This window comes from Megalobrama amblycephala, linkage group LG4 (genome assembly GCF_018812025.1).
Source record: "Megalobrama amblycephala isolate DHTTF-2021 linkage group LG4, ASM1881202v1, whole genome shotgun sequence".
Classification (NCBI taxonomy): Eukaryota; Metazoa; Chordata; class Actinopteri; order Cypriniformes; family Xenocyprididae; genus Megalobrama; species Megalobrama amblycephala.
The window spans coordinates 12,714,015-12,738,543 of record NC_063047.1 but is presented as its reverse complement, the minus strand read 5'-3'; the positions used below and the strand labels follow the sequence as shown (position 1 = coordinate 12,738,543).

General features: G+C 38.5%; 1 protein-coding gene across 1 annotated transcript in view; it reads right to left on the bottom strand.

Moving 5' to 3' along the window:
- The window catches only part of LOC125266702 (DIS3-like exonuclease 2), an 84,479-nt gene extending 63,607 nt beyond the window's left edge, over window positions 1-20,872 (bottom strand). The window contains exons 1-8 of the mRNA XM_048187617.1: window positions 19,239-20,872; window positions 17,599-17,687; window positions 16,921-17,150; window positions 16,648-16,821; window positions 16,405-16,484; window positions 16,183-16,295; window positions 1,481-1,588; window positions 1,087-1,320 (exon numbers count right to left, since the gene is read on the bottom strand). Of these exons, the coding sequence (XP_048043574.1) occupies window positions 1,087-1,320; window positions 1,481-1,588; window positions 16,183-16,295; window positions 16,405-16,484; window positions 16,648-16,821; window positions 16,921-17,150; window positions 17,599-17,687; window positions 19,239-19,266 (1,056 nt within the window). The 5' untranslated portion in view covers window positions 19,267-20,872. The remainder of the gene's footprint in view (window positions 1-1,086; window positions 1,321-1,480; window positions 1,589-16,182; window positions 16,296-16,404; window positions 16,485-16,647; window positions 16,822-16,920; window positions 17,151-17,598; window positions 17,688-19,238) is intronic.
- Window positions 20,873-24,529: the final 3,657 nt, after the last annotated feature.

The following is a 24,529-nucleotide window of genomic DNA, read 5'->3' as shown; positions in this document are numbered from 1 at the left end:
GACTTTTTAAGGACCCGCGGATACCCAGACCTGGCTGGTTGCATAAACTTAGCCTCTATGTTAAGAGTGTGACTTAAGATCTAGTTTGACCAACTAGCAGTTAGTTAGGGCATATCAGTCTTACTTTCCTGATTCAAATGACACTGATCTACATTTTTATGTAACTGACTTTACAAAGTTAGTACCAGTCTTGAAGAAAAAAAATAGATGACTTCAGTTTTAAGACTAGTCTAAGCAGTTTATGCAACTGGTCACTGGTAAAAGCTGGTAATTCCTATGTAATGTTTATGTACAAGGATGCACATTATTTTACAGTCCTATTTCCATGTACTTACTGTAAATGTACTAGTGAATATACCAGTTAGTAAATGTGTAAGTTACACCTGGTAAGAGCTGGTAATTACTATGTAATGTTTATGTATAAGGATGCACTTTATTTTATAGTCCTAATTCCATGTACTTACTATGAACATATTAGTGAATATACCAGTCAGTTAATGCATAAGTTATACATTACTTAGGTTGGTGGGGATATAAGCATGGTACAAGATACTTCTTGAGTACTGGACGATATACTATTGCGGTTCAACTTGCATCTTTACTGGACAATGATTCACTTAACCGATTGGTCCAATAGGGGTATTTTGATGACATACATACAGATCAGTAACATTACAACTGTACTAGTTATACTCAGTTGTCATGTGTCAAAAGCCTTGCTTAAAAGGACTACCTGATAAGTATTAACACTATGAAGTGCTGTATAGTTACTGCAGTGTACCATTTTGGTAAGCACTTCTGTTTCACAGTAGTTAAGTAAGTGTCTGTTATGTGTCTACGCTTGTCCGTGAGTACAACATAGTTACCATGTATATAACCACTAGTAAGTACAGTAATGTGTCTTAAAAGTTACCATAAACAAGTGCCTGTTATTACCCACACTTGTCCATTAGTACAACATAGTTGCCATGTACATACCATTAGTAAGTACAGTAATGTGTCTGTTAGTTACCATATACGGACACTATAAGTAAGTGCCTGTTATTACAAATGCATCTACTTGAAATTGACTTGCATCTGCCTGACCTGGTCAAGCCGGAGAGCTCCACACTCAAAGCGCTGGGCTCGGAGTTGTTTGGCAATGTTGTGCAAGTTGAGGACAGCCTCTTGTATCTCTTGGATGCTGTGGTCTGGGGAGCAGGATGGCAGTTCTTCAGCACTAAAGTGCTTGTCAGGAGCTTCAATCATACTCTGAGCATGATCATAACTCAACTGAATGCAGGAACAGATGACAGTTCGGCCAAACCACTCACTCAAGATCTGGAGAGTACAGATAAAATAATACTATCGAAAAAACCTTACTCAAAAAAAGTGATTATTCTGAGACAGGGCTGTCTCAGGCCTGAAAAGAGAGGCACAGGATCTGAATTTTAGTGATTTGTTCTCAATGACCGTATAAGAGGTATATGACAAAAAGTACCTTTCCCTCTGGAGAAAGCTTCCAAATGACAGAGAATGTCAGTCTATCGGTCAGAGAATTCAAGCTGCATAGCTCCTCACACAGAAGACGAGGCAACATGGGGATCACCTGCATTTAAAAAAAAAAAAAAATCAGATGGGTTTTTAATTTGATGTGGATAATACAAATCACCTGCTATTCTATCAAACAATGAAAAATGAGATACAATAATAACAATTATAATAGTAATAAATGTAGCTGCAAGCAGCGATAACAGGCCCAAGCCCAGTGGCACCGCCAACCGGAGGCTTCAGGGCAACAGTGCACGGTGGGAAATAGGCATTTAAAATGGGTAAACATAAAAGGACTATGTCAGAGTCATTTGAATACACCACAAATACTGCAGCAGTTGGTGCCCATATGATCCATGAGATCGTTTAAATTCAGATGAATTTCATGTCATAGATCGATTTCAAATGAGTGCAGAATATCATCCTAATCTGACATGTGTGTGTTTTTGTCAGACAACCACTATAAAAATTCCAGAGCAAATTACATACTGTTATTTGCGCAAATTCAACAGAACCTGCAAAGATGATTTTAATATCAGTCTCAGGTAAGAGTAAGGTACATGTTTAGATTTTTCTGCTCACTTATGCAAGAATATAAACAGCCACTTTTACTTAAATAGGGGTTTTTAATACATTTGAATTATATCAAATAATTAATTTAAAAGACATATGTGTCGTACATGATGTTAACAAACACAACACATGACCTTCTGTAACGCCCATGTCTAGAAAACACACTTTCCTCTGTAAAAAAAAAACAGAGATGTTAGTCTTGTATGAATCAGTACATGAAATCACAGGTGTCAGGTAATAATAATTGTAACTCAAACGACTCAAACGAAAACTAGTCATGTCCGAATAGTGATATAGTGTCATGGTTCTATTTCAAATGAGTGTGAAGTTATCATTTGCAGTTCATCAATAAATGGGTAATCAGTAAAAGGGTTAAAGATCACTAATCAAGATTGTAAAACACACACACACGCACACACAGAGAAATATAATATAAATATATTTAGATAGATACTTTATTTATCCCGGCGTGAAATTCACAGTTGACAGCAGTATACAAAACTGATATAACATACAGTAATACTAGAATATAAAAATAATAAATATAATTTAAAATAAAGTCCTGTGCAAATCAAATTTTATGCTACCACATGTACAATGTATAATCCAGTTCAGTTCAAATCAATGACAAATGTCCGCCTTGAGTGGAGTTAAAAAGCCGCATGGCATGAGGAAGAAACAACCTACAGGGTCTGTGGAGCAGGGTAATGACAGTAACCTGTCACTAAACCTGCTCTGCCTTGAGATGATAATGTGCAATGGATGCAATGGATTGTCCATAATTGACAGCAATTTACTCAGTGCCCTTCGCTCTGCCACAGTTGTTAGGCTATCCAGCTCTGTGCACATGACAGAGCCCACCTTCCTCACCAGCTTATCCAAATGTTATGCATCCTTTTTCTTGATGTTGCCTCCCCAGCACACCACTGAATAGAAAAGGACACTCGCCACCACAGACTGCTAGAACATCTGCAGCAGCTTTTTACAGATGTTGAAGGACGCCAGCCTTCTGGGGAAGTACATGCGCCTCTGTCCTTTCCTGCACAGAGCATCCGTGTTAGCAGTCCAGTCCAGTTTCTCATCTAACTGCATCCCCAAGTATTTGTATGTCTTTACCAGCTCCACACAACCGCCGTTGATGATCACAGGCTCCGTTTGAGGCCTAGGTCTTCTAAAGTCCGCCACCATCTCCCTGGTCTTGGTGGTGTTAAGGTGCAGGTGATTTAAGTCGCACCACATAACAAAATCCTGAATCAGTCTCCTGTACTCCTCCTCCTGTCCACTCCTGATACAGCCCACGATAGCAGTGTCATCTGTGAACTTCTGCACGTGGCAGAACTCAGAGTTATATTGAAAGCCTGATGTGTACAGGGTGAAGAGGACCGGAGAGAGCACAGTTCCTTGTGGCGCTCCCGTGCTGCTCACCACCGTATCAGACCTGTAGTCCCCCAGTCGCACGTACTGAGGTCTGCCTGTCAGGTAATCCGTAATCCACGCCACCAGCTGTAAATCTACTCCCATCTCTGTCAGTTTATCTCTGAGGAGCAGCGGTTGAATGGTGTTGAAGGCACTGGAGAAATCCAAGAAAGTAATTCTCACAGCCCCGCTGCCCCTGTCCAGACGGGTGAGGGATCGGTGTAGCATGTAGACAATAGCGTCTTCCACTCCCACCTTATCCTGATATGCAAACTGCAGAGGGTCGAGGGCGTGGCGGACCTGTGGCCTCAAGTGGTGTAACAGTACACGCTCCATAGTTTTCATTACATGTGACGTCAGGGCTACTGGCCTGAAATCATTCAGTACCCCAGGGTGTGATTTCTTTGTGACCGGGATGATACAGGATGTTTTCCATAGCTGAGGGACCCTCTCCTGTTCCAGGCTCATGTTGAAGATATGCTGTAGTGGGTCTCCCAGCTCCAATGCGCAGGCCTTCAGCAGTCTTGGAGATACTCCATCTGGACCCACTGCTTTACTGGGACAAAGCCGCCTCAGCTCTCTGCACACCTGAGCTGCTGTAATTATAGGAAGGTGATTATTCTCCTCTATGCTAAGGTTGGTGTCTGGGGGGACAGAAAGAGCAGAAAGGGGGGGCATGGGTGCAGCATTATGAGGTGTGAATGAGTTGGAATGGTCAAACCCATTGAAGAAGCTGTTCAGCTGATTCGCTCTCTCCACATCTCCTTCAATGTTATCACCCCTCTTTGAGCTGCATCCAGTGATTATTTTCATACCGTCCCATACCTCCTTCATGCTGTTGTTCTTCAGTTTCCACTCCAGATACCTTCTGTACTGCTCCTTTGCTTCCCTGATCTGGACTCTGAGATCTCTCTGCACACATTTGCACCCCTGCTGATCATTGTCTCTAAAGGCCCTCTTCTGGTTCAGAAGACCCTTGATGTTACTCGTAATCCAAGGCTTATTGTTAGCATAGCACCGTACAGTTCTAACTGGAACAACAGCATCCATACAGAAGTTGATGTAATCAGTAGTGCAGTCAACAACCTCTTCAATGTCCCCACTGTGCGACCCCTGTAGTACATTCCAGTCTGTGGTTTCGAAGCAGTCTCTCAGAGCTTGCTCTGCTTCTGGAGACCATTTCCTAAAAGAGCGTGTGGTTGTGGGTAACCTCCTCACTCTTGGTTTGTAGTGAGGCTGAAGCAGAATAAGGTTGTGATCTGCTTTCCCCAGTGCGGGCAATGGAGTGGCACTGTATGCACCCTTTACGTTTGCATACAGTAGGTCAATAATCCTTTTTCCCCTTGTGTAACAGTCCACATACTGAAAGCAAGTGAAAGCAGGTAATATTGTGTCCATAGTCACATGATTAAAATCCCCAGAGATTAACACAAGTGCTTCGGGGTGCCGTGTCTGTAACTTAGCAACAGCGGAATGGATGACGTTACACGCTACCTCCGCGTCAGCGCGCGGGGGATGTAAACAATGACCACGATTACGCATCCAAACTCCCTGGGCAAGTAATAGGGACACAAACTGAAGTTCAGAAGTTCAATGTCCCTGTAGCAGCTGGAGATTTTAATGCTCACATGGACAGGATTACACCATCTTGTGTTCATGTATAAGGCGAGTCCACCTCCTTTCTGCTTCCCGCTGGCTTTAGTGTCTCTATCCGCCCTGACTGTTCTGAAGCCAGGTAGCTCCAAGTTAACATCCGGGATGTTAATCATGAGCCACGTTTCACAGAAGCACAACAAACTGCACTCTCTATAGATCTTCAAATTTTTTACCAGTGCAGCCAGTTCATCGATCTTATTCGGTAGGGAGTTCACATTTCCCATGATCACAGAAGGTACCGACGGCTTATATCTCCACTTCTTCACTAGCCGCTTAGCCTTTAGCTTAGCGCCGGCTCTGCAGCCGCGATAGGGCCTCCTCACCTCGTCACGTAAGTGGGGAATCATACCGGCGTGGGATTTTGTTTTCAGAGCAAGTAACTGATTTCTCAAATAAACGAGTTTCATCGTGTGCAAATCCATATCGATAGGAGAGATAGTCTTTATAAAATCCTTATAAAACACAATGAGACACAAAAACAAACACTAAAACACTACAAAGGTAAAGAAAACACGGAGCTGCTGGAAAGGCTGCCACTCCGGCGGCAGCGCACATAGAATCACATAAATGCCCACTAAAAATATTAGTAATATAGACAACAATCGGGAACAAAATGCAATGTACGAAAAACTAAGGGTTTTAGAGAAGACCATCAAAGACTACCAGAACCCCTTAGACTCTCCAATTACACCAGCTGAACTATTAGACAAAATACAAACCCTGAAAACCCAAAAAGCCTGTGGTGTCGATGGCATCCTAAATTAAATGATAAAATATACAGACCACAAATTCAAATTGGCCATTCTCAAGCTCTTCAATATCATCCTTAATTCAGGTATAATCCCCAACATTTGGAACAAAGGCTTAATTACCCCAATCCATAAAAACGGAGACAGATTTGACCCTAATAACTAACCGTGGTATATGTGTAAACAGCAACCTAGGTAAACTTTTCAGCAACATCCTAAACAGCACACTAGCTCATTTTCTCAGAGACAGAAATGCACTAAGCAAGTGTCAAATTGGCTTCCAACCAAAATATCGCACATCAGACCATATATACACTCTCCATATCTTAATCGACAAGCAAATCAACCAAAACAAAAATAAATTTTCTTATGCTTTGTTTACTTCAAAAAAGCATTTGGCATGAAGGTCTTTTTCTTCAATTAATCCAGTGTGGCATCTGAGGAAAAACATATGACATCATCAAATCAATGTACACAAACAACAAATTTGCTGTTAAAATCAGTAACAAACGCACAGAATTCCTCCTTAAGTGTCGTGGAGTGAGCCAGGGCTGTGAAGAAGAAGAAGAAGAAGAAGAAGAAGAAGAAGAAGAAGAAGAAGAAGAAGAAGAAGAAGAAGAAGAAGAAGAAGAAGAAGAAGAAGAAGAAGAAGAAGAAGAAGAAGAAGAAGAAGAAGAAGAAGAAGAAGAAGAAGAAGAAGAAGAAGAAGAAGAAGAAGAAGAAGAAGAAGAAGAAGAAGAAGAAGAAGAACGTCAACGGATACAATAGGTGCCTTCGCACCTTCGGTGCTTGGCCCCTAAATATAGCTGCAAGCAGCAATTACGGGGACAAGCACAATAAGCCAGCCAACACGGCTGGGAGCATCAGACCAACTACAACTGTGAGCAATTAAAGACCTATTAAGATCATTTTAGGCAAAAGAGCTGAAAAATGATCAAAAATTAGGATTTACTGGTTCATTACTTTCAAACAATAGATGGCGCTGTGACCAAATTAATGTGATATGGTCAGAGTGAGGTGACAATGACACTTGCAAAGTTTGGTGTCAATATGTCAAAGCATTGCAGAGATACAGCTTCAAGAGTGGGTTTTGCATCATGCCTCAAATTCGTTGCTCCGGTATACAAAAACGGTTTGACGTATTGACTTGAAATCCATAACTTTTTGTCGGCATGGTCTGAAAAGGATACATTTCAAATTTGGTGAAAATCGGAGCAACGGTCTGGGAGGAGTTCGAAAAAGTCGTTTTTTAAAGAAAAACAATATGGCGGACAGGAAGTTCGGCCGACTATGGCAAATTTGATATATATGTTCTCAGCATGATGCAAGGAATCTACTGAGACCAGTTTCATTACAATCGGTTAATATTGTCAAAAGTTATTAACATTTTTGTAAATTTTGTTATAACTTTTGACCACAAGGTGGCGCTCGTCCAAAACTTCTCAGGCTCCTTCAGGGCATTGTCCTGATGACCCATACAGAGTTTCGTAACGATACGCTAATGCGTTCATAAAAAAAACGAAAACAGTTTGAGGAATCGACTTGAATTCCAAATTTTGCACACGGGTCAGAATCCGCGGCCATTAGGGCCGGGTAGAAGTTGGTACCCAGGCGTGGCAAACGGAGCAATTCCAATAGGGTCCTCACACCATCGGTGCTCGGGCCCTAATAAACGGAGCAATTCCAATAGGGTCCTCACACCATCGGTGCTCGGGCCCTAATAATAATAAACGGAGCAATTCCAATAGGGTCCTCACACCATCGGTGCTCGGGCCCTAATAATAATAATCCTTAGAAGATCAAGAGCAATTCCAAGAGCAACAATAGGGCCTTCAGCCCTTTACAGGGCTTTGGCCCCAATAATCCTAAAGAAAACAATAGGGCCTTCAGCCCTTTACAGGGCTTTGGCCCTAATAATCCTTAGGGGATCAAGAGGGCCTGTCGCCATTTCATTGGCTTGGGCCATAATAAACGGAGGAAATCCAATAGGGTCCTCGTACTTTGGTGCTCGGGCCCTAATTAAAGCTGCTAGCAGCATTTATCGGGGTTCAAGCATTTAAGGCCGTTTGTCTTATTTATTAAGCATGTAACCACTTAATTCATAGAGGAACAGCTATGATATGCTAAAACACACAGAAAGAAAAGGTTTAAACAATAATACTTGATACACACAAAGCATGCTTACACACACCCACTTACAATAGTCACAAACAAGATAAAGAAAAAGCACACAATACCTTTCTCTACTTTCAGTGTGAAGTTAGACCTTTCATCACTTTCTTTGAGCATAGGTCAATGCTAGGCACAGTTAGCCACTGCTAAACTCTGTTAGCCACTACTATCAAACAACTAATGCTGCACAATGTCACAAGCAAACACATAACCCAACAACATTCAATTTGGAGCAGGGGAGAAGTTTGTCTCCTCCAACAAGCTCTGTACTGCCCCAATATACTTCCAGTCTCAGGTACACTCTCACAAACAAGCTAAAGGTGGTGGTGATTTGGCCTGAGGAGGAGTAAAGAGAGAGACAAACAGACACACACAGAGAGAGAGAGAGAGAGAGAGAGAGAGAGCATGCAAAAACACTAGGCACAGTTAGCCACTGCTATCACACAACTAATGTTGCACAATGTCACAAGCAAACACATAACCCAACAACATTCAGTCTGGAGCAGGGGAGAGGTTTGTCTCCTCCAACAAGCTCTGTACTGCCCCAATATACTCCCAGTCTCAGGCACGGTCTCACAAACGAGCTACAGGTGGTGGTAATTTGGCCTGAGGAGGAGTAAAGAGAGAGACAGACACACACGCACGCACGCACGCACGCACGCACGCACACACACACACACACACACACACACACACACACACACACACAGAGAACATGCAAAAAAACACAGGCACAGGGCATTCAACCATGCCCACAACTTTGTAAACCACTGTGAAACAAATAATAATAAATTACAACCAAAATAATACATCCGGGGACGTAACACATCATTTCAGGTTTCCTTTTAGTTAATGTGGCACAACTGTTAAAAGTAATACTCTAATTGAAATGTAGAATCATTTTAAGAAAAAAAGTGTTAGTAAATGTTAAAATAATGATTTTATTAAGTCTAAATATGAATTATAGCACAATATATATAATACTAACGGTTGCATAGTTATAGCCGTTTTCATGTTTTTTTTTCGTGTTATGGTGCCATCTAGTGGCCAATCATCACGATTTTTTTTATCGTGACCAAAAATTTTACACATGTACCAAGTTTGATGAAACGTTGTAAATATTTTGCTAATTTGCAGAACAAGTTGAAACAAAGGGCATGAAAACAATTTAAGCAACTACTAGAAAAATGACTGAAATTATAGGTTGGCAGCTATACATTTGGTTCATTTGTAAAACTAAGGAAAACCCATAATGGTATATATATATATATATATATATATATATATATATATATATATATATATATATATATATATATATATATATATATATATATATTGTGAAACAGACTTCTGAAATGAATGCTTTACACCTCTTAGTAATGATCACACATGTACAAAATACATGTCACATGTCACATGTACACAAAATGAAATTTCACCATGTAGGGTGAATCTACCTAATGTCCCAACCTAAACTGTGATAGTTACAGTGGCATGAACACCATAATTAAACCGCATTTTACATCAAACAAAAGCACATTTTAACTGAGATCAATTACACCAACTTGCCCTAAGCTTTGTTTTCAGTGTGGAATCACCTTTGTAAACTTCTAATATTTAACTTGTCTGAAGAATTATTGCTGTCATGATCTCATTCAGGAATCCCTTTATTTTGTAAACAACACTAGCTTAAAATAGTCAACAATAAATCAAAGTGTAGCCATCATTTGTAGACTAGAACAAAAGATTTATATACTCCTGGAGATGAGGCAGCAGACCAACGAGGTTGCAAAACACAAGGTGGAATGTGTTTACATATCAAGAAGCAGAAAAAATGAACCAAAATTTACATGCAGAGACAAAACATTTAATCGAACATTGAGAACAATGTGTCATGCAGACAGAGCAAAACATGTGAAAGTGCTGTGGCCTAGTGGTAAAAGGGTGTGGATTTGAGCCCCGCAAGATCATCACTGAATTCCTCAGTAAGATGTAGCCTCAGGTTGTTAACTATGTTGCTTTGAATAAAAGCATCTGAGCAAATCTCACAAAGCCTATCAGTATGTCTGCGTGGATGTTTCACCCCAAATAAAAAAAAGAACGAATTTATTTTATGCATTAGTAAATTGACAGGCAGTCACGACCCTACATACAGTTGGACAAAAGGTTTAAATGGATGGATAAATAAAATCAGTCCTATATTTAGGACAATTAAGATTTTATTGCACTGTGAAATTATTTATAAGAATTTAGCACATTTTCCCATCCAAAAATACCATAATGTATATATTTTTTTTAATTCTAATTAATTTGTGAAGTGTTTATACATTATAGCACTAACAGTATTAATATTTGTTGTATGTTTTCCTCCAAACATGGTGATAACTGGACACATCACAGCTCTCGTACTTCAAATTACAATTTAAGGTTTCCAAAAAAAAGTAATTCCATCAAATATTTAAATGATGGTGCCTACAGGAAAGTTTAATATCTAAAATGACTAGGGCTGTGAATCTTTGGGTAGATAGCAAATCCATTCACAATTCATAGTTTTTTTTTTTTTGTTTTTTTTCGATTCAATACATTTTTTATTTTTTTTTGCAAATTCTGAACGATTTGATTATCAATGATATTGGATGTGATTCAATTAACGATTTGATTTTGTATTTTTTAAGTGTATTCATAGTAGGGCTGCACGATTAATCGATTATGAAATTGCAAAGGCTGCAATTTTTTATGTGCAGCTTGTCAGTGAAGCACGTTTTTGTGATCAGTAGTAAATGCTGCTCCATCTGAAAGCACTGCAAGTTTGAGTTGCTTATAACATGCATTTGAAAAAGCAACACACGTCAAACATCTTTCCAAACATGAGAACCGTTTATGAACCTCTTGTCCAACAAAAGACAACATTTAATAACATGTTTTTACTCCATCTCACTTCATAATGTCAGTTAAGTATTTGAAATGACATCCTTCTGTGATATGATGTGGCTTCTTACACAGAATATGGCACACAACGTATTTCATAGTATTCTAAGGCCGTGTCGATTAGCTTTCCATTATAAATATACTTTGTCATGAAAATGCCCGAGAAGGCTTGAAGAACTAAGGTAAACCATATATTGTCATAGCTGTGTGTTTATTAGTCATGTTTAATCAATCAAAGAGTTTCAATCTTCTGTTTATTCAGCTACAGCTATAGTATGATGCCCACAGAAATTTCCTGGAATGACTTGCGTTATCTTACATCTGCAGGGCATATTTGGAGTTTCTGCACGAAAGCGCCCTCTGGCTTTTAGAAAGAGCAGCATTTCCTACTGTTTACAGAGCCATGCTTCACTGACAAGCTGAGCACAGGGGCAGAGCTAGGGGTGGGCTAAGGGGACTGGAGCCCCGAATGTTTTTCCAAAAGCCCCGAATCTTTCAGGTTTGAGGTTTAACAGTGCTGTCAAAATATAATTTTTCTAAAGATATCTCTGTATCAAAATATGTTAAACAGTTCAATATCGCTTTTCTGCAGTATCTATACAGCGTTATCTGCAGCGCTTTCTCTCTCTTCTCTCCGACAGCGAGTTCACGCACACCGCAGTTGTACAGAGCCACACCTCCCGTCACTCACTCACGCAGCGGCAGGCCTCAAGACTCCCGTTCGTTCCGGTTGAAGGGTTTTTGTTATGATATAACAACTGATATGACAAATTTAGCACATTTGTCAGCTAAACATTCATTCAGTGTTTCCCATTAACGACCCTGTGCCGCCACCGCCACTGTTTCATAACGAACCGAAAATTTAAAACATAGCCTAAATGGTCTCTAATGTTGTTTTGCCAAGGAACTAAAATCAAAACTGTGATTTGGCTTTGTGCCTTTATAAAACAGCAAAATACAGCGATTAAAGGGTTAGTTCACCAAAAAATGAAAATTATGTCATTAATGACTTACCCTCATGTCGTTCCAAATCCATAAGACCTCCGTTCATCTTCGGAACACAGTTTAAGATATTTTAGATTTAGTTCTAGAGCTTTCTGTCCCTCCATTGAAAATGTATGTACGGTATACTGTCCATGAAACATCATCAAAGTAGTCCATGTGACATCAGTGGGTTAGTTAGAAGTTTTTGAAGCATCTAAAATACATTTTGGTCCAAAAATAACAAAAACTATGACTGTATTCAGCATTGTCTTCTCTTCAGGGTCTGTTGTATATCCGCTTTCACTCCACAGTGACGCTGCTGCTTCTTCTTTCCTGTTTTACGGCGGTTGGCATCCAGCTTATTGGTGCATTACCGCCCCCTTCTGCTCCGGACAGTGACGCAATTAGGACATCCGCGACATGCACACCTACGCACCATTTTAATAAATATAGCAATACCAAAATACAAACAATGTAGAATAGCTTGAATACAGCGTGCGTCTCCCTCAGACTGTAAACGAAGCTTGGGCTCACTAGATAACACGTCATCAGCGTCACTGTCCGGAGCAGAAGGGGGCGGTAATGCACCAATAAGCTGGATGCCAACTGCCGTAAAACAGGAAAGAAGAAGCAGCAGCAGCGTCACTGCGGAGTTGTGAACGCGGATATACAACAGACCCGGAAGAGAAGACAATGCTGAATAAAGTCGTAGTTTTTGTTATTTTTGGACCAAAATGTATTTTAGATGCTTCAAAAACTTCTACCTAACCCACTGATGTCATATGGAGTACTTTGATGATGTTTTTATTACCTTTCTGGACATGAACAGTATACTGTACATACATTTTCAATGGAGGGACAGAAAGCTCTCGGACTAAATCTAAAATATCTTAAACTGTGTTCCCGAAGATGAACAGAGGTCTTACGGGTTTGGAATGACATGAGGATGAGTAATTAATGACATAATTTTCATTTTTGGGTGAGCTAACCCTTTAAGTATATATACAGTCTGTTTGTGCTGCGTGTTTTAAATAGAAGCACTTTGCTCACGCGATCAGCTGGTGATCTGGTGATCAAAATAAAAGCTCAAGAATTTGTGTAAAGTAACTACTTATAAAAATTCTAATTTTTTTATTTATTTACAGTGTATTTGTTACAATATATGGATATTACTGTCATATGACTAATTACATAGACCTAAATCATTATTATATTATTGTAATAATTGTTTGGCATCCTAAAACACAATCGCCCCGGACCTCCCTAGAGGAGGAATACCCAACATAGTTTTACAAATTCCAGTGGGAAATACTGTACTTTTTATGAACTTTACTCAAGCATACTACAACAAAGCTCCTTTCAAGTCAGTAAAGCTGTTAACAGAAAATTAAAACGTCACTGGACAAAATCGATTTGGGCCAAGCCCCGAATGTTTACAATGTCTGACTCCACCCCTGCCTGAGCATAGGGCTGGGCGATTTTTCTGATTAATTTAAATATAATGTTTTGCCTCGATTTTATTATTTTTAAATTGAGAAATCACGTTTTTGAATAAAAATGTTAGCAAACCTTACAATTAGACATGTTGACGACACAACAATGATAACAGTTAAGAGAAGAAAATGATCTGACCACATGATGGCGCGCCTGATTAACTGCTCTCGTGTGACGCTCTATGAATGTAGAACACATTGCTAGTCTCAAGCGGCTGTTTACTCAGAATGCGTTACAAAAAACGAGATGCGGGAAGTGGAATGGGGGAACAAAAACAGTTATTAAACGAGAGTTAAATTATTTTTTTTTAACTTGACCACTGATTTTTTTAGAATCCCGTTTCATGGGTGAGATGCTGCAAAAGACGCAAGACACGAGTGCAACAGATAAACACATCCGCCAAACATAAAAACAATAGGAAAAATAGCGCAATGGAATGCAAAAACTGTAAAGAACTACTACTGTATATTTGATATTACATGTTTGCATGATGGTGAGAGGCTGAAAGGTGCTGTTATTTTCTGTTTTTACAAAGCATTTGCTTTTAATAATAGCCTATTACCGGTGTATTTATTGCTATTACTTTTTGGCTAAGAAATATTTAGCATTTTTCTTATTTTATATTATTTCTGAGTATATAAAATATGTTGAAGATAATTTTGTACAACATTTGACCTCATATTTCATGCATATTTTCTGCAAAGATATTTAACAAATAAGTTATTTGTTTTACATTTACACTGTTTATCACTTCAAATAAGCAAAAAATCTAAATTGAAATCATGAATCGGTCAATTGTTGTGAGAAAAAAAAAGATTTTTATTTTGCCACATCGCCTAGCCCTAGCTAGCATTAAAAAAAAATATATATATATATATTAATTTTCAGCCTCTGCCAAATCCAGATATTGGTTTAATTTTCATTAATCGTGCATCCCTAAATTTACTTAAAAAAAAGAATCATTGCTACGTGCACTTTGCTGGAATAACTTGGACTTGACACAACACTTGCATACTGTTGCACTCATGTTGATTTGATTGCTTATATTGTTCTCATTTGTAAGGCTTTTTGGAGAAAAGCATCTGCTAAACGATTAAATGTAAATGTTAGTCAGGGTGAGAATTGCACCGCGACTTTCATGGGATCAGAGAGCGGAGGCAAAAAAAGAAAAAGAAAAAAAAGAAAAGCTTTTCTCCACTGTTAAATGTTAGTTCATGTTAGTTCTTAATGATGCTACATAACTTTATTTTAATAGCCTATAAAAATTAGTATAAGTAGAAATTTATATAAAAGGCTTTAAAATTATTGTTAGTTCATATTAAATATTGTGTAGGATAGTGTTAATGTATAGGCTACACAACTTTATTACATATACATTAAACATACAAGGCTTCCATGGACAGACTACCCTAAAATATCATGCACTTTCAAAACTAATCCTAAACTAACTTTTCTTCACTGAATAGTAAACAATAGACCTCTATGTTCTCTTTCTCTGGCTCATGTCTTCACTGGTAATTGCAAGCTCAATTACAAGACCTATAATTGAGCTTGCAATTACCAGTTTATACCAATCATTTTTATAACACTCCCCCAGATGATGTGAGGTTCTTTATCTTATTTTCGTTTAAAATAAAATGCTACATTTTTTGACTTTTCCTTTTTACTGGCCAATGATGATTCTAAAAAGGAAAATGCACTTATTTCAGTGTTGTTGTTAATGTTGGGTTATTTCAGCAAACAGTTTGCTTCGTACATTCAGTTAAACGGCATCAAGTTAAATTTCATTAATCATTCAATGGAACTGTGCACATGCATTTTTTAGTCACATTTATGTTTTTGCTCCGTCGCAATAAATGCACATCCTGTGACAAGGTCTGCAGCGGGAGAGAGAGTTGAGAGATGAGCGGTGAGTAAGTGGGTCAAGTTCAAGTGACGAACACCTGTGTCTTGTTTCAGTAATTGGCGTGGAGAGACCACATAAAGCCATCTGGAAGTGAGACGCTGGTGGAGAGGGACAGACTGATGACTTGTGCGCGTGTGTGTGTGGGAACCTTTGCTCTGGAGAGCCACAACTTTGTTGTGTTTGTTGCACTGATGCTGAGCGCTGGTAGCATGACTTTGTTTATTAAGAGAATTCAAATAAAGCACGAGTCTCAGCTAAGCCGACCCCGTCCTCTTCCTTCCTAAAACATTGAACTTATTACAGTGGGGTTTTACTTCAACTGCTCAATTAATGTAAATGGTATGGCCATACTGAGGAGAGATTAAACATGGGCTGCTAAAAAACTGTCAACGAGAGAAAGACAGAAGGCAAGCGCAATCCAGTGAAAGGCAGTTGACAGTGCAGCCTGTATCTGTGAGGGAAAGCTGTGAGGACGTGAACAACATCACACAACGTCTCCATTAATTTCCGCATTAAAAAAAAAGTAAGGCTTACTGTATATATTTTAAAGCACTGAATCGCTATCGAAAATCATTTTTGATTCACAATTGATTCACGATTCAAAAAACCAAGTTTCAAGATCAATGAATATGTATTGTCTGTATTTGTAATCGATGCATCAAGAAAACGAGTGAATAGTTACACCCCTAAAAATTACCATTGCTTCTACACTGCAACATTGCTGCAAGAATTTTAAGAAAATTGTTTGAAAAATCAAACTTAGACCTGTACCTTTTGGACTAGATAAACACTCGTGGCTCTTTGGCCAGCAGTTTGATCCAAGGCATTTCCTTCTTCCACGAAGTAACTCACATCAGCTATATGAACACCAACTTCAAAACTGCCTACATGAGGAGAGGAAAGAAAACTTGTATTTGTATCATAAATAGTTTAATTTTTATAAGTGTAATAAACTTTTTAAATGAGATTCAATGTCAAAGGCAGCATACATACCATCAGAGAGTTGTTTGCAGGACAGTGCATCATCCAGATCTCTGGCTGTAGCTGGGTCGATGGTAAATATGCATTCTTTTCTTAAAGATAAATTAAAATTAAACTGAAAATCAGAACCAAATAATTAAAATTTTAATTAAAATTAAATTTCAGATGGACTTGCCTACAAATAACAGATGATACATGAAAAATGAATAGATCAAATATGGAGCCTTGCAGAGCGGGGACAAGGTAGGAGGTTACCTGAGATCTCTTCTTTTAGAGAGCTCATGATCAGGAATGATCCAGGGCAGATTTTGGGGAAGACAATTAAAGACATCCTCTGAAAACTCTGAGAAGTCAACATCATATTCAGTCAGGATGCCTTCTGTTTCTGCCTTTATTTCACCAGCTTGCCCTAATGTTTTTGCAAGCCGCCTTAAAACAGAAAAACATAATTGAGAAACACCGTTATAAAGCACAATTGCAAATGCAAAACTCATCATTTGGAGGGTATACAGGTTACAAAAATCTCACCCTTCAGCAAAGTTGTTGTCTGCTGGCCACTGTGTTATTCGGCAGATGAAGAGTGTGTTTTCATAGTCTCCAGGTCTGGAGGTAAAGTCTGCAGGACAGTCTGCTAGAGGCACATTAACTCTCGGGACCCGATGGTCCACAGGAGAGAACATAGCAAAATTCTTGTTGGGGAGAAATTTTAGGAAGCCTGATGCTGCTCTTGAGTGCTTCTTTTCAACAATGAATACAACCTGAAATTACAACGTCCATGTATAATTATTCACAAAAGAATAAAGAAAGGCGTGTTAATTTTGGATGATCTTCAAAGTTGTATTATCGACAATGAAGTTAAAAAATTAGCCCATTTACTTTCTTAATAAATGTTTCTGATGTTTTTGAGCATGATCCATCAGTGATGCACATTAATCCAAAAAAAGATAAAAAAAAAATGACAAAGACATAACATTGTAAGAATTTAGTTAAACCAGAACAAATTTTGCAAAATTGATTTAATCTATTTCAAAAGCTAGGTTTACTAACTGAAAATACTGATCATCTTAGAAATTATCTAAACTTCTGAATCTTGTTTGAATGCATTTTTATTTATAACTGTCATGAACAATGAATAATGCTAAGAACTCAGGATTGTATTGTCTTAAAAGTAAGCAAATTGCATATCCTTTCAAACAAATGGCTTACCTTTCCAGTCCTTTGCATAGCTCTCTCTGAACTTGATCCAGAAGTGTAGCATACATTAGCATGTTTGACAGAATGTGTTGTGATAGGGGCTAAATCAGAAAAAACAAAACAAAACAAACAACAACAACAAAAAACCATTAAAACAAGATCAAATTTGATTGCAAATTTTTCTTTTATTTTCTTACACTTCTTTAAACTGAATGTAATTTAATGCATTTTTTTATAAAACGTAGAAGTTCTCTACAGATTTTCGTTTTAGTAATTAAAGAAAAAAACATTTAGTTTAAGCCTCTGTCAAAAACATTAAGGTGATGGACATGCACAGTTTTTTTAAAAAAAAACAATACATCTAATTATTTAACATTTTGAGGAGATTAAACAGTGAATCTCTCATCTTGATTAAACTAGATTCTCCTGCCTAACCTCTCCACACTGGCTTTTGCAAGAACTGCACTTCACTGTCTAAGTCACATTAGGTAACCATCAGTGTGCCTCAGTGTTCAGTATTTGGTCCCCTCTTCTTCTAAATATGCACAACATCACCGGGACAAATCATTCTGGAACAAAGCTTTCCTACTATTGCTACACAAATGACATGAAGCTCTGCCTGCTAACAACCACAAAGTGGCTGAACAAATCTAAGTTTGCCTTTTGGGTCTGGATGACAGATTTAAATTTAAAGTAAACAAAGCCACGCTCATTGTTACCCCAGCTAGCACACCAAATCAACATTTTAGGTGGCTACCAGTATGCATTAGGTTAAAGGAATAATTTGTTTGCATTATTCCTCATTTGCTAAATCAGTGAATTACATTTAAGGCATTGGAATGATTAAGCAAAATTTAACAACTTTAACATCAATTGTAAACAACACCACAACACAAGGGTCATTTAAGGACTTAACAATGAGTCATGAAGATCTTGGTTTTTGGAAAGAGGTAAAATAGCTCATTCATTCTGCAAACACAATCATGTCTTTCATTTCTTGTTCACTTCAGTCACCACATGCCCTGTATCAAACTTGACACTCTGGAATCTGTTGCCATGTTTTGAGAAATGAATGCTTAATGATTTAATATGTAGACGTCTTTGGGAGGCATGTGCAAACAAAGATATCTGGGCTTGATAATTAGAAAAAAATGATCACAGCTCTTGGCTGTTCAATCATCAATGAGTGACTCAACTTTTTTCTGCCTTATAAGAGAAAGCACATGTGTCTAGAGAGATATACATGTTAAAGATTCCCTACATCAGAGAATCCTTTACATTTATAAAGAAGCAATTCCTGGGGCAATGTGTCTAATCTGCGGTGGTGTGAGTTTAATTTAACAACTAAAAGGAAACTGGCACAGAACTGACCAAACCAATGAAATGCTTACAAGGTAAATTTTGATTATATAGTGACAAATTTGTCTAGTTTCCATTTCAAAATGCAACATAATAGAATATTTGAATAAATAAATAATAAACTACTTCAATTATAAATATTAATTAAAACTAGATATATAGATATAAAATTATGGTGAAGACTTAAGCTTAGTGTAAAAAATAATAAATACAACTAAACTAATGCTTGTTTATCAGCAAAACCTTGACTAAGAGGTGAACAGAACATTGTGCCTGCAGGAAAAGCTCATTACCTTTATCATGGAGACTGGCACTCTTCATTTTACTGATCACCTCATCATCTTCATTGTAATGGGCCTCCACTACGACACCAGCCTTTGGCGCATTCTGACTGGCTAGAGTTCTCTCATTTATATCTCCACTGAGTGCCTGTGTACACAATATGATATATATTATGCATTGACATGTATTGATGTTAGACTGTCATTATCACTGCCTCTCACTTTTCATTATGATTCTACACAATCACATACTATACAAAACTACTAGTAATACATTCTACATGCATTCATATACATCAATTTTAATACAAAAAGTTTTGCACTACTTGTATTGAAGTACTGTAGTATAAAAACATCACTGCGATCGATAGGCTCGATTGTGCACTCTTTTCCACATTGTGTAGTGCCAATTGTAGAGGAAATCTGTAATTTTGCTGATTGGACTTAAATATGCTAAAATATGTGAAATGGAGATGAGAATATTAAACTACTGGAAGCAGAAATCATTGGCTAATTTGACAAAAAGAATTAACAAACACAAAAGGAGCAGGGGATCTATAGAATTTAATTACTCTGCGAAAATCTGTGGAGGATTTCTGCAAGCTCAGATTTCATGCAGGTATGGGTGCCATTTCAGAAGAGGAAAATGAGGGACATTCTAGCAGAGGTCTTCAACCCTGCTCCTGGGGACCCACTGTCCTGCAAAGTTTATTTCAAACTTGCTTCTGCAAACCTGCCTGTCATATCAAGCAATCCTAAAGAGCTTGATTAGCTGGTTCAGTTATGCGTTCAGTTAAGGTTGGAGATAAACTCTGACAGCCAGTGGCACAGATCCTCTACAAACCTGTCTCCATACCAGAGTGATGAATCCGATCTTCAACCAGATGGAACTGGATTAAATATTTTGAATGTTCCAATCCCAATCTGACTTCTGACCTGTAATGCTGCCTGAATCATAATCATACCGTGTTCATTTGTTGGCAGCAGTGAACTGACATAGGATTTCTGTTTCCCATTCATTTTCAACAAACTGTGCTTGCTCCTTATGGCTTTAATAACACAACTTTGATCCTTCAAATATTGGACATTAAATATCAGCCATTAAGATTCTTTTTGTTTACAAAACCCTCAGACTTTGAAAAGCCAGTAAGGCCCACTTTTGGTTTTGATGCCTTCTCTTTGGATTTCGATGATAATGGCTAACCTTACACGACTCTGCAAATCTAAAAGAAATATATTTCTGCCTTCAGGGTGTACATTTTCTCATTTTTAATTGCTTTCCTATGCTGCTGATTATTTACAAAGCTGATTATTTTCATCTTGACAAAACTTGCCTGGCAGCAGTTTAGATTTCCTGACACACAACTGCCCACACATGCACATATCTACCCTCATTAAAGCTTTAGCTTTGTTGCCAATTCTGATATAAAGAATGTTTATATAACTGAAGAATTCAAAAAGCAAACACCTACTTGCTCTGCTGTACTAAAAATACTAAAGTCATAGAGCAGACATATAAATAACATAAGCAGACAGAAGTTGACATGCAGCATGACACGCATTATGCCACCTAATACCTTTTTAAAAAGCCTTTGCTATATCTTTTATATTTATCATGCCTGCAGCTTATTGAACCTCATATTATTTTAGACTACACTGAATATTTTTACTTTTCAAAAATACTTTTATAAGATTAACTAGTGAAAGCACTTAAAAAAAAACCCCAGTAAACAGTAACAGGGTGGCTACAATGGCTACAAACAGAGAGAGTGTGAGTGTGTGTGTGTGTGTGTGTGTGTGTGTGTGTGTTAGTGATGTCAAACGATTAATCGCATCCAAAATAAAAGTTTGTGATCATTAAATGATCACATTATGAAACAAATGTTTTTGCCAAGATAACAGAGTATTCACCTATAATGCCTGATGAGTTTGGAGAACACCTGACAAGAGATCAGAGACCATTCCTTCATGTAGAATCTCAGAGGACTGGAATGGCCATGGCAGAAGCTTCATTTTGTGCTCAGTGACACATTTTTGTGTTGGTTTTGGATCACTGTTCTGATGGAAGATCCAACCATGGCCCATTATTGGATTTCTATCAGAAGCGGTCAGGTTTAGATTTTTTATCTGTTGGTATTTGATAGAATCCATGATACCATGTATCTGAACAAGATGTCCAGAACCTCTAGCAGAAAAATAAACCCACAACATAAAAGATCCAGCAGTATATTTAACTGTGGGCATGGGGTACTTTTTATCCATGTGCACACCAAACCCATCTGGTGGGTTTGCTGCCAAAAAGCTCTTTTTTTAGTTTCATCTGACCATAGAAGCCCGGTCCTGTCTAACAACTGAACATGCTGGAGATTGTTTCTGGATGAGAGCAGAGGATTTTTCTTGAAACCCTCACGAACAACTTGTGGGGATGTAGGTGCTGTTTGATATTTTTTTAGGCTTTCTGAGACTCAAGACTCAACTAATCTCTGCAATTCTCCAGCTGTGATCCTTGGAGAGTCTTTGGCCACTCAAATTTTCCTCCTCACCGTGCATTAGGACGATTTAAACACACGTCCTCTTCCAGGCAGACTTGTAACATCTTTAGTTGATAGGGCAATAATTAAAAAGTTCTAGATAGTGGAAATGGGGATTTTCAAGGCTTTAGCTATTTTCTTACAGCCACTTTCTATTTTGTGAACAATCTTTTGCTGCACATCAAAACTGTATTCTTTGGTTTTACTTAGGGATGCACTGATGTATCGGCTGCCGATATTTATTGGCCGATTTTTGCTCAATTTACAACCATCGGCATATCGGCTGTAGCAGGAGAAAGGATGATATAACAAACCGATGGTTTATTAATTAACTGCGTGAAGGCACTGAGCTGTATTATGACTGTTACATAATCCTAACGCTGCTGTCTGCGCTTTAATGCTGATCAAATAACAAAAGATCGCACACTATTCTTGACTAAATAACTTTTGTATCTTTCATGTAGCGGGACCTATCCGAATGATGACCAAGACTTTACTAATGTTTTATTAAGTTTATTGCGTTCGTTTTCATGCCAAACAAATCACCACAAAAGCTAAACAATACAGAGCACAAGAAGTGCGCATTAAACTCTCTCTCTCTCCATTGCATTATCATCCACATACAGCGAATTATTTAAAACACTTATTACAACAAACAGTAAACAAATACATACGGATCTTATGCCTTTTTGGGGGATGCTTAATAAACGGACAAACTTGAAATCTGCAAAATAACTCTGCAGAACTGCATACTCAGACTGTAAACGAGAACACCCGTCAAAAAAAGAGTCCTTCCTAGGGTAGTGAAGATCTCATACATATTTAAACTTACAAAAATATTAAAATGTATACAAAAACAAATTAGAAGATTAATCAAAATAAAGTCTGTTACAATAAAGAAGGATTAATATGTATGTAATTTATACAGTAAAGAATATGCACTGTTATTAGGGCCCGAGCACCGATGGTGTGAGGACCCTATTGGAATTGCTCAGTTTATTATTATTATTATTAGGGCCCGAGCACCGATGGTGTGAGGACCCTATTGGAATTGCTCCGTTTATTATTATTATTATTATTATCATTATTTAGGGCCCAAGCACCGATGGTGTGAGGACCCTATTAAAATTGCTCCATTTATTAGGGCCCGAGCACCGATGGTGTGAGGACCCTATTGGAATTGCTCCATTTATTAGGGCACAAGCACCGATGGTGTGAGGACCCTATTGGAATTGCTCCGTTTATTATTATTATTATTATTATTATTAGGGCTCGAGCACCGATGGTGTGAGGACCCTATTGGAATTGCTCCTTTTATTATTATTATTAGGGCCCAAGCCAATGAAATGGCGAAGGGCCCTCTTGATCTTCTAAGGATTATTATTATTATTAGGGCCCAAGCCAATGAAATGGCGAAGGGCCCTCTTGTTCTTCTAAGGATTATTATTAGGGCCCAAGCGAAAATTCGCGCAGGGCCCTCTTGATCCCCTTAAGGATTATTATTAGGGCCCGAGCACCGATGGTGTGAGGACCCTATTGGAATTGCTCCGTTTATTATTAGGGCCCGAGCACCGATGGTGTGAGGACCCTATTGGAATTGCTCCGTTTATTATTAGGGCCAAAGACAACGGCTGAAGGCCCTATTGTTTTCTTTAGGATTATAATTATTATTAGGGCCCAAGCCAATGAAATGGCGAAGGGCCCTCTTGTTCTTCTAAGGATTATTATTAGGGCCCAAGCCAATGAAATGGCGAAGGGCCCTCTTGTTCTTCTAAGGATTATTAGGGCCAAAGCCCAAGGGGCTGAAGGCCCTATTGTTTTCTTTAGGATTATTAGGGCCAAAGCCCTGTAAGGGGCTGAAGGCCCTATTGTTTTCTTTAGGATTATTAGGGCCAAAGCCCAAGGGGCTGAAGGCCCTATTGTTTTCTTTAGGATTATTATTAGGGCCAAAGCCCAAGGGGCTGAAGGCCCTATTGTTTTCTTTAGGATTATTAGGGCCAAAGCCAAAGGGGCTGAAGGCCCTATTGTTTTCTTTAGGATTATTATTATTAGGGCCAAAGCCCTGTAAGTTAAATTTTTTAAATTGGCTACCAACTGGCAGCAGGAAATGTGTTACTTTCAGCATGCTTTGAGATCACCATCTTATGCTTACCCTATTTGCTTCAAACTTCATTTAAATAATGTCAAAACATGTCAGATGTAGACCTTTGAAAAGAATTGTGATATCTTTTTGCCCGCCACGCACAGTTGCCCTAAAGCCACAGGGGTGGCGGTGCCACCGGGCTTTGGCCTGTCATCGCTGCTCACAGCTATATTTAGGGGCCAAGCACCGAAGGTGCTTAGGCACCTATTGTTATTGTTGGCGTTCCGTACGCTTATTAGGGGCCAAGCACCGAAGGTGCGGAGGCACCTATTGTATCCGTTGGCGTTCTTTTTATTATTAGGGGCCAAGCACGAAGGTGCTTAGGCACCTATTGTTAGGGGTTCAAGCACGTAGTGCTGAAACCCTATTGTAATTGTCCTGATTAGGGGTTCAAGCACGAAGTGCTGAAACCCTATTGTAATTGTTAGGATTATTAGGGGTTCAAGCACGTAGTGCTGAAACCCTATTGTAATTGTTAGGATTATTAGGGGTTCAAGCACGAAGTGCTGAAACCCTATTGTAATTGTTAGGATTATTATTAGGGGTTCAAGCACGAAGTGCTGAAACCCTATTGTAATTGTTAGGATTATTATTATTATTTTTCTTCTGCCGTAAAACGCATCGTGCAG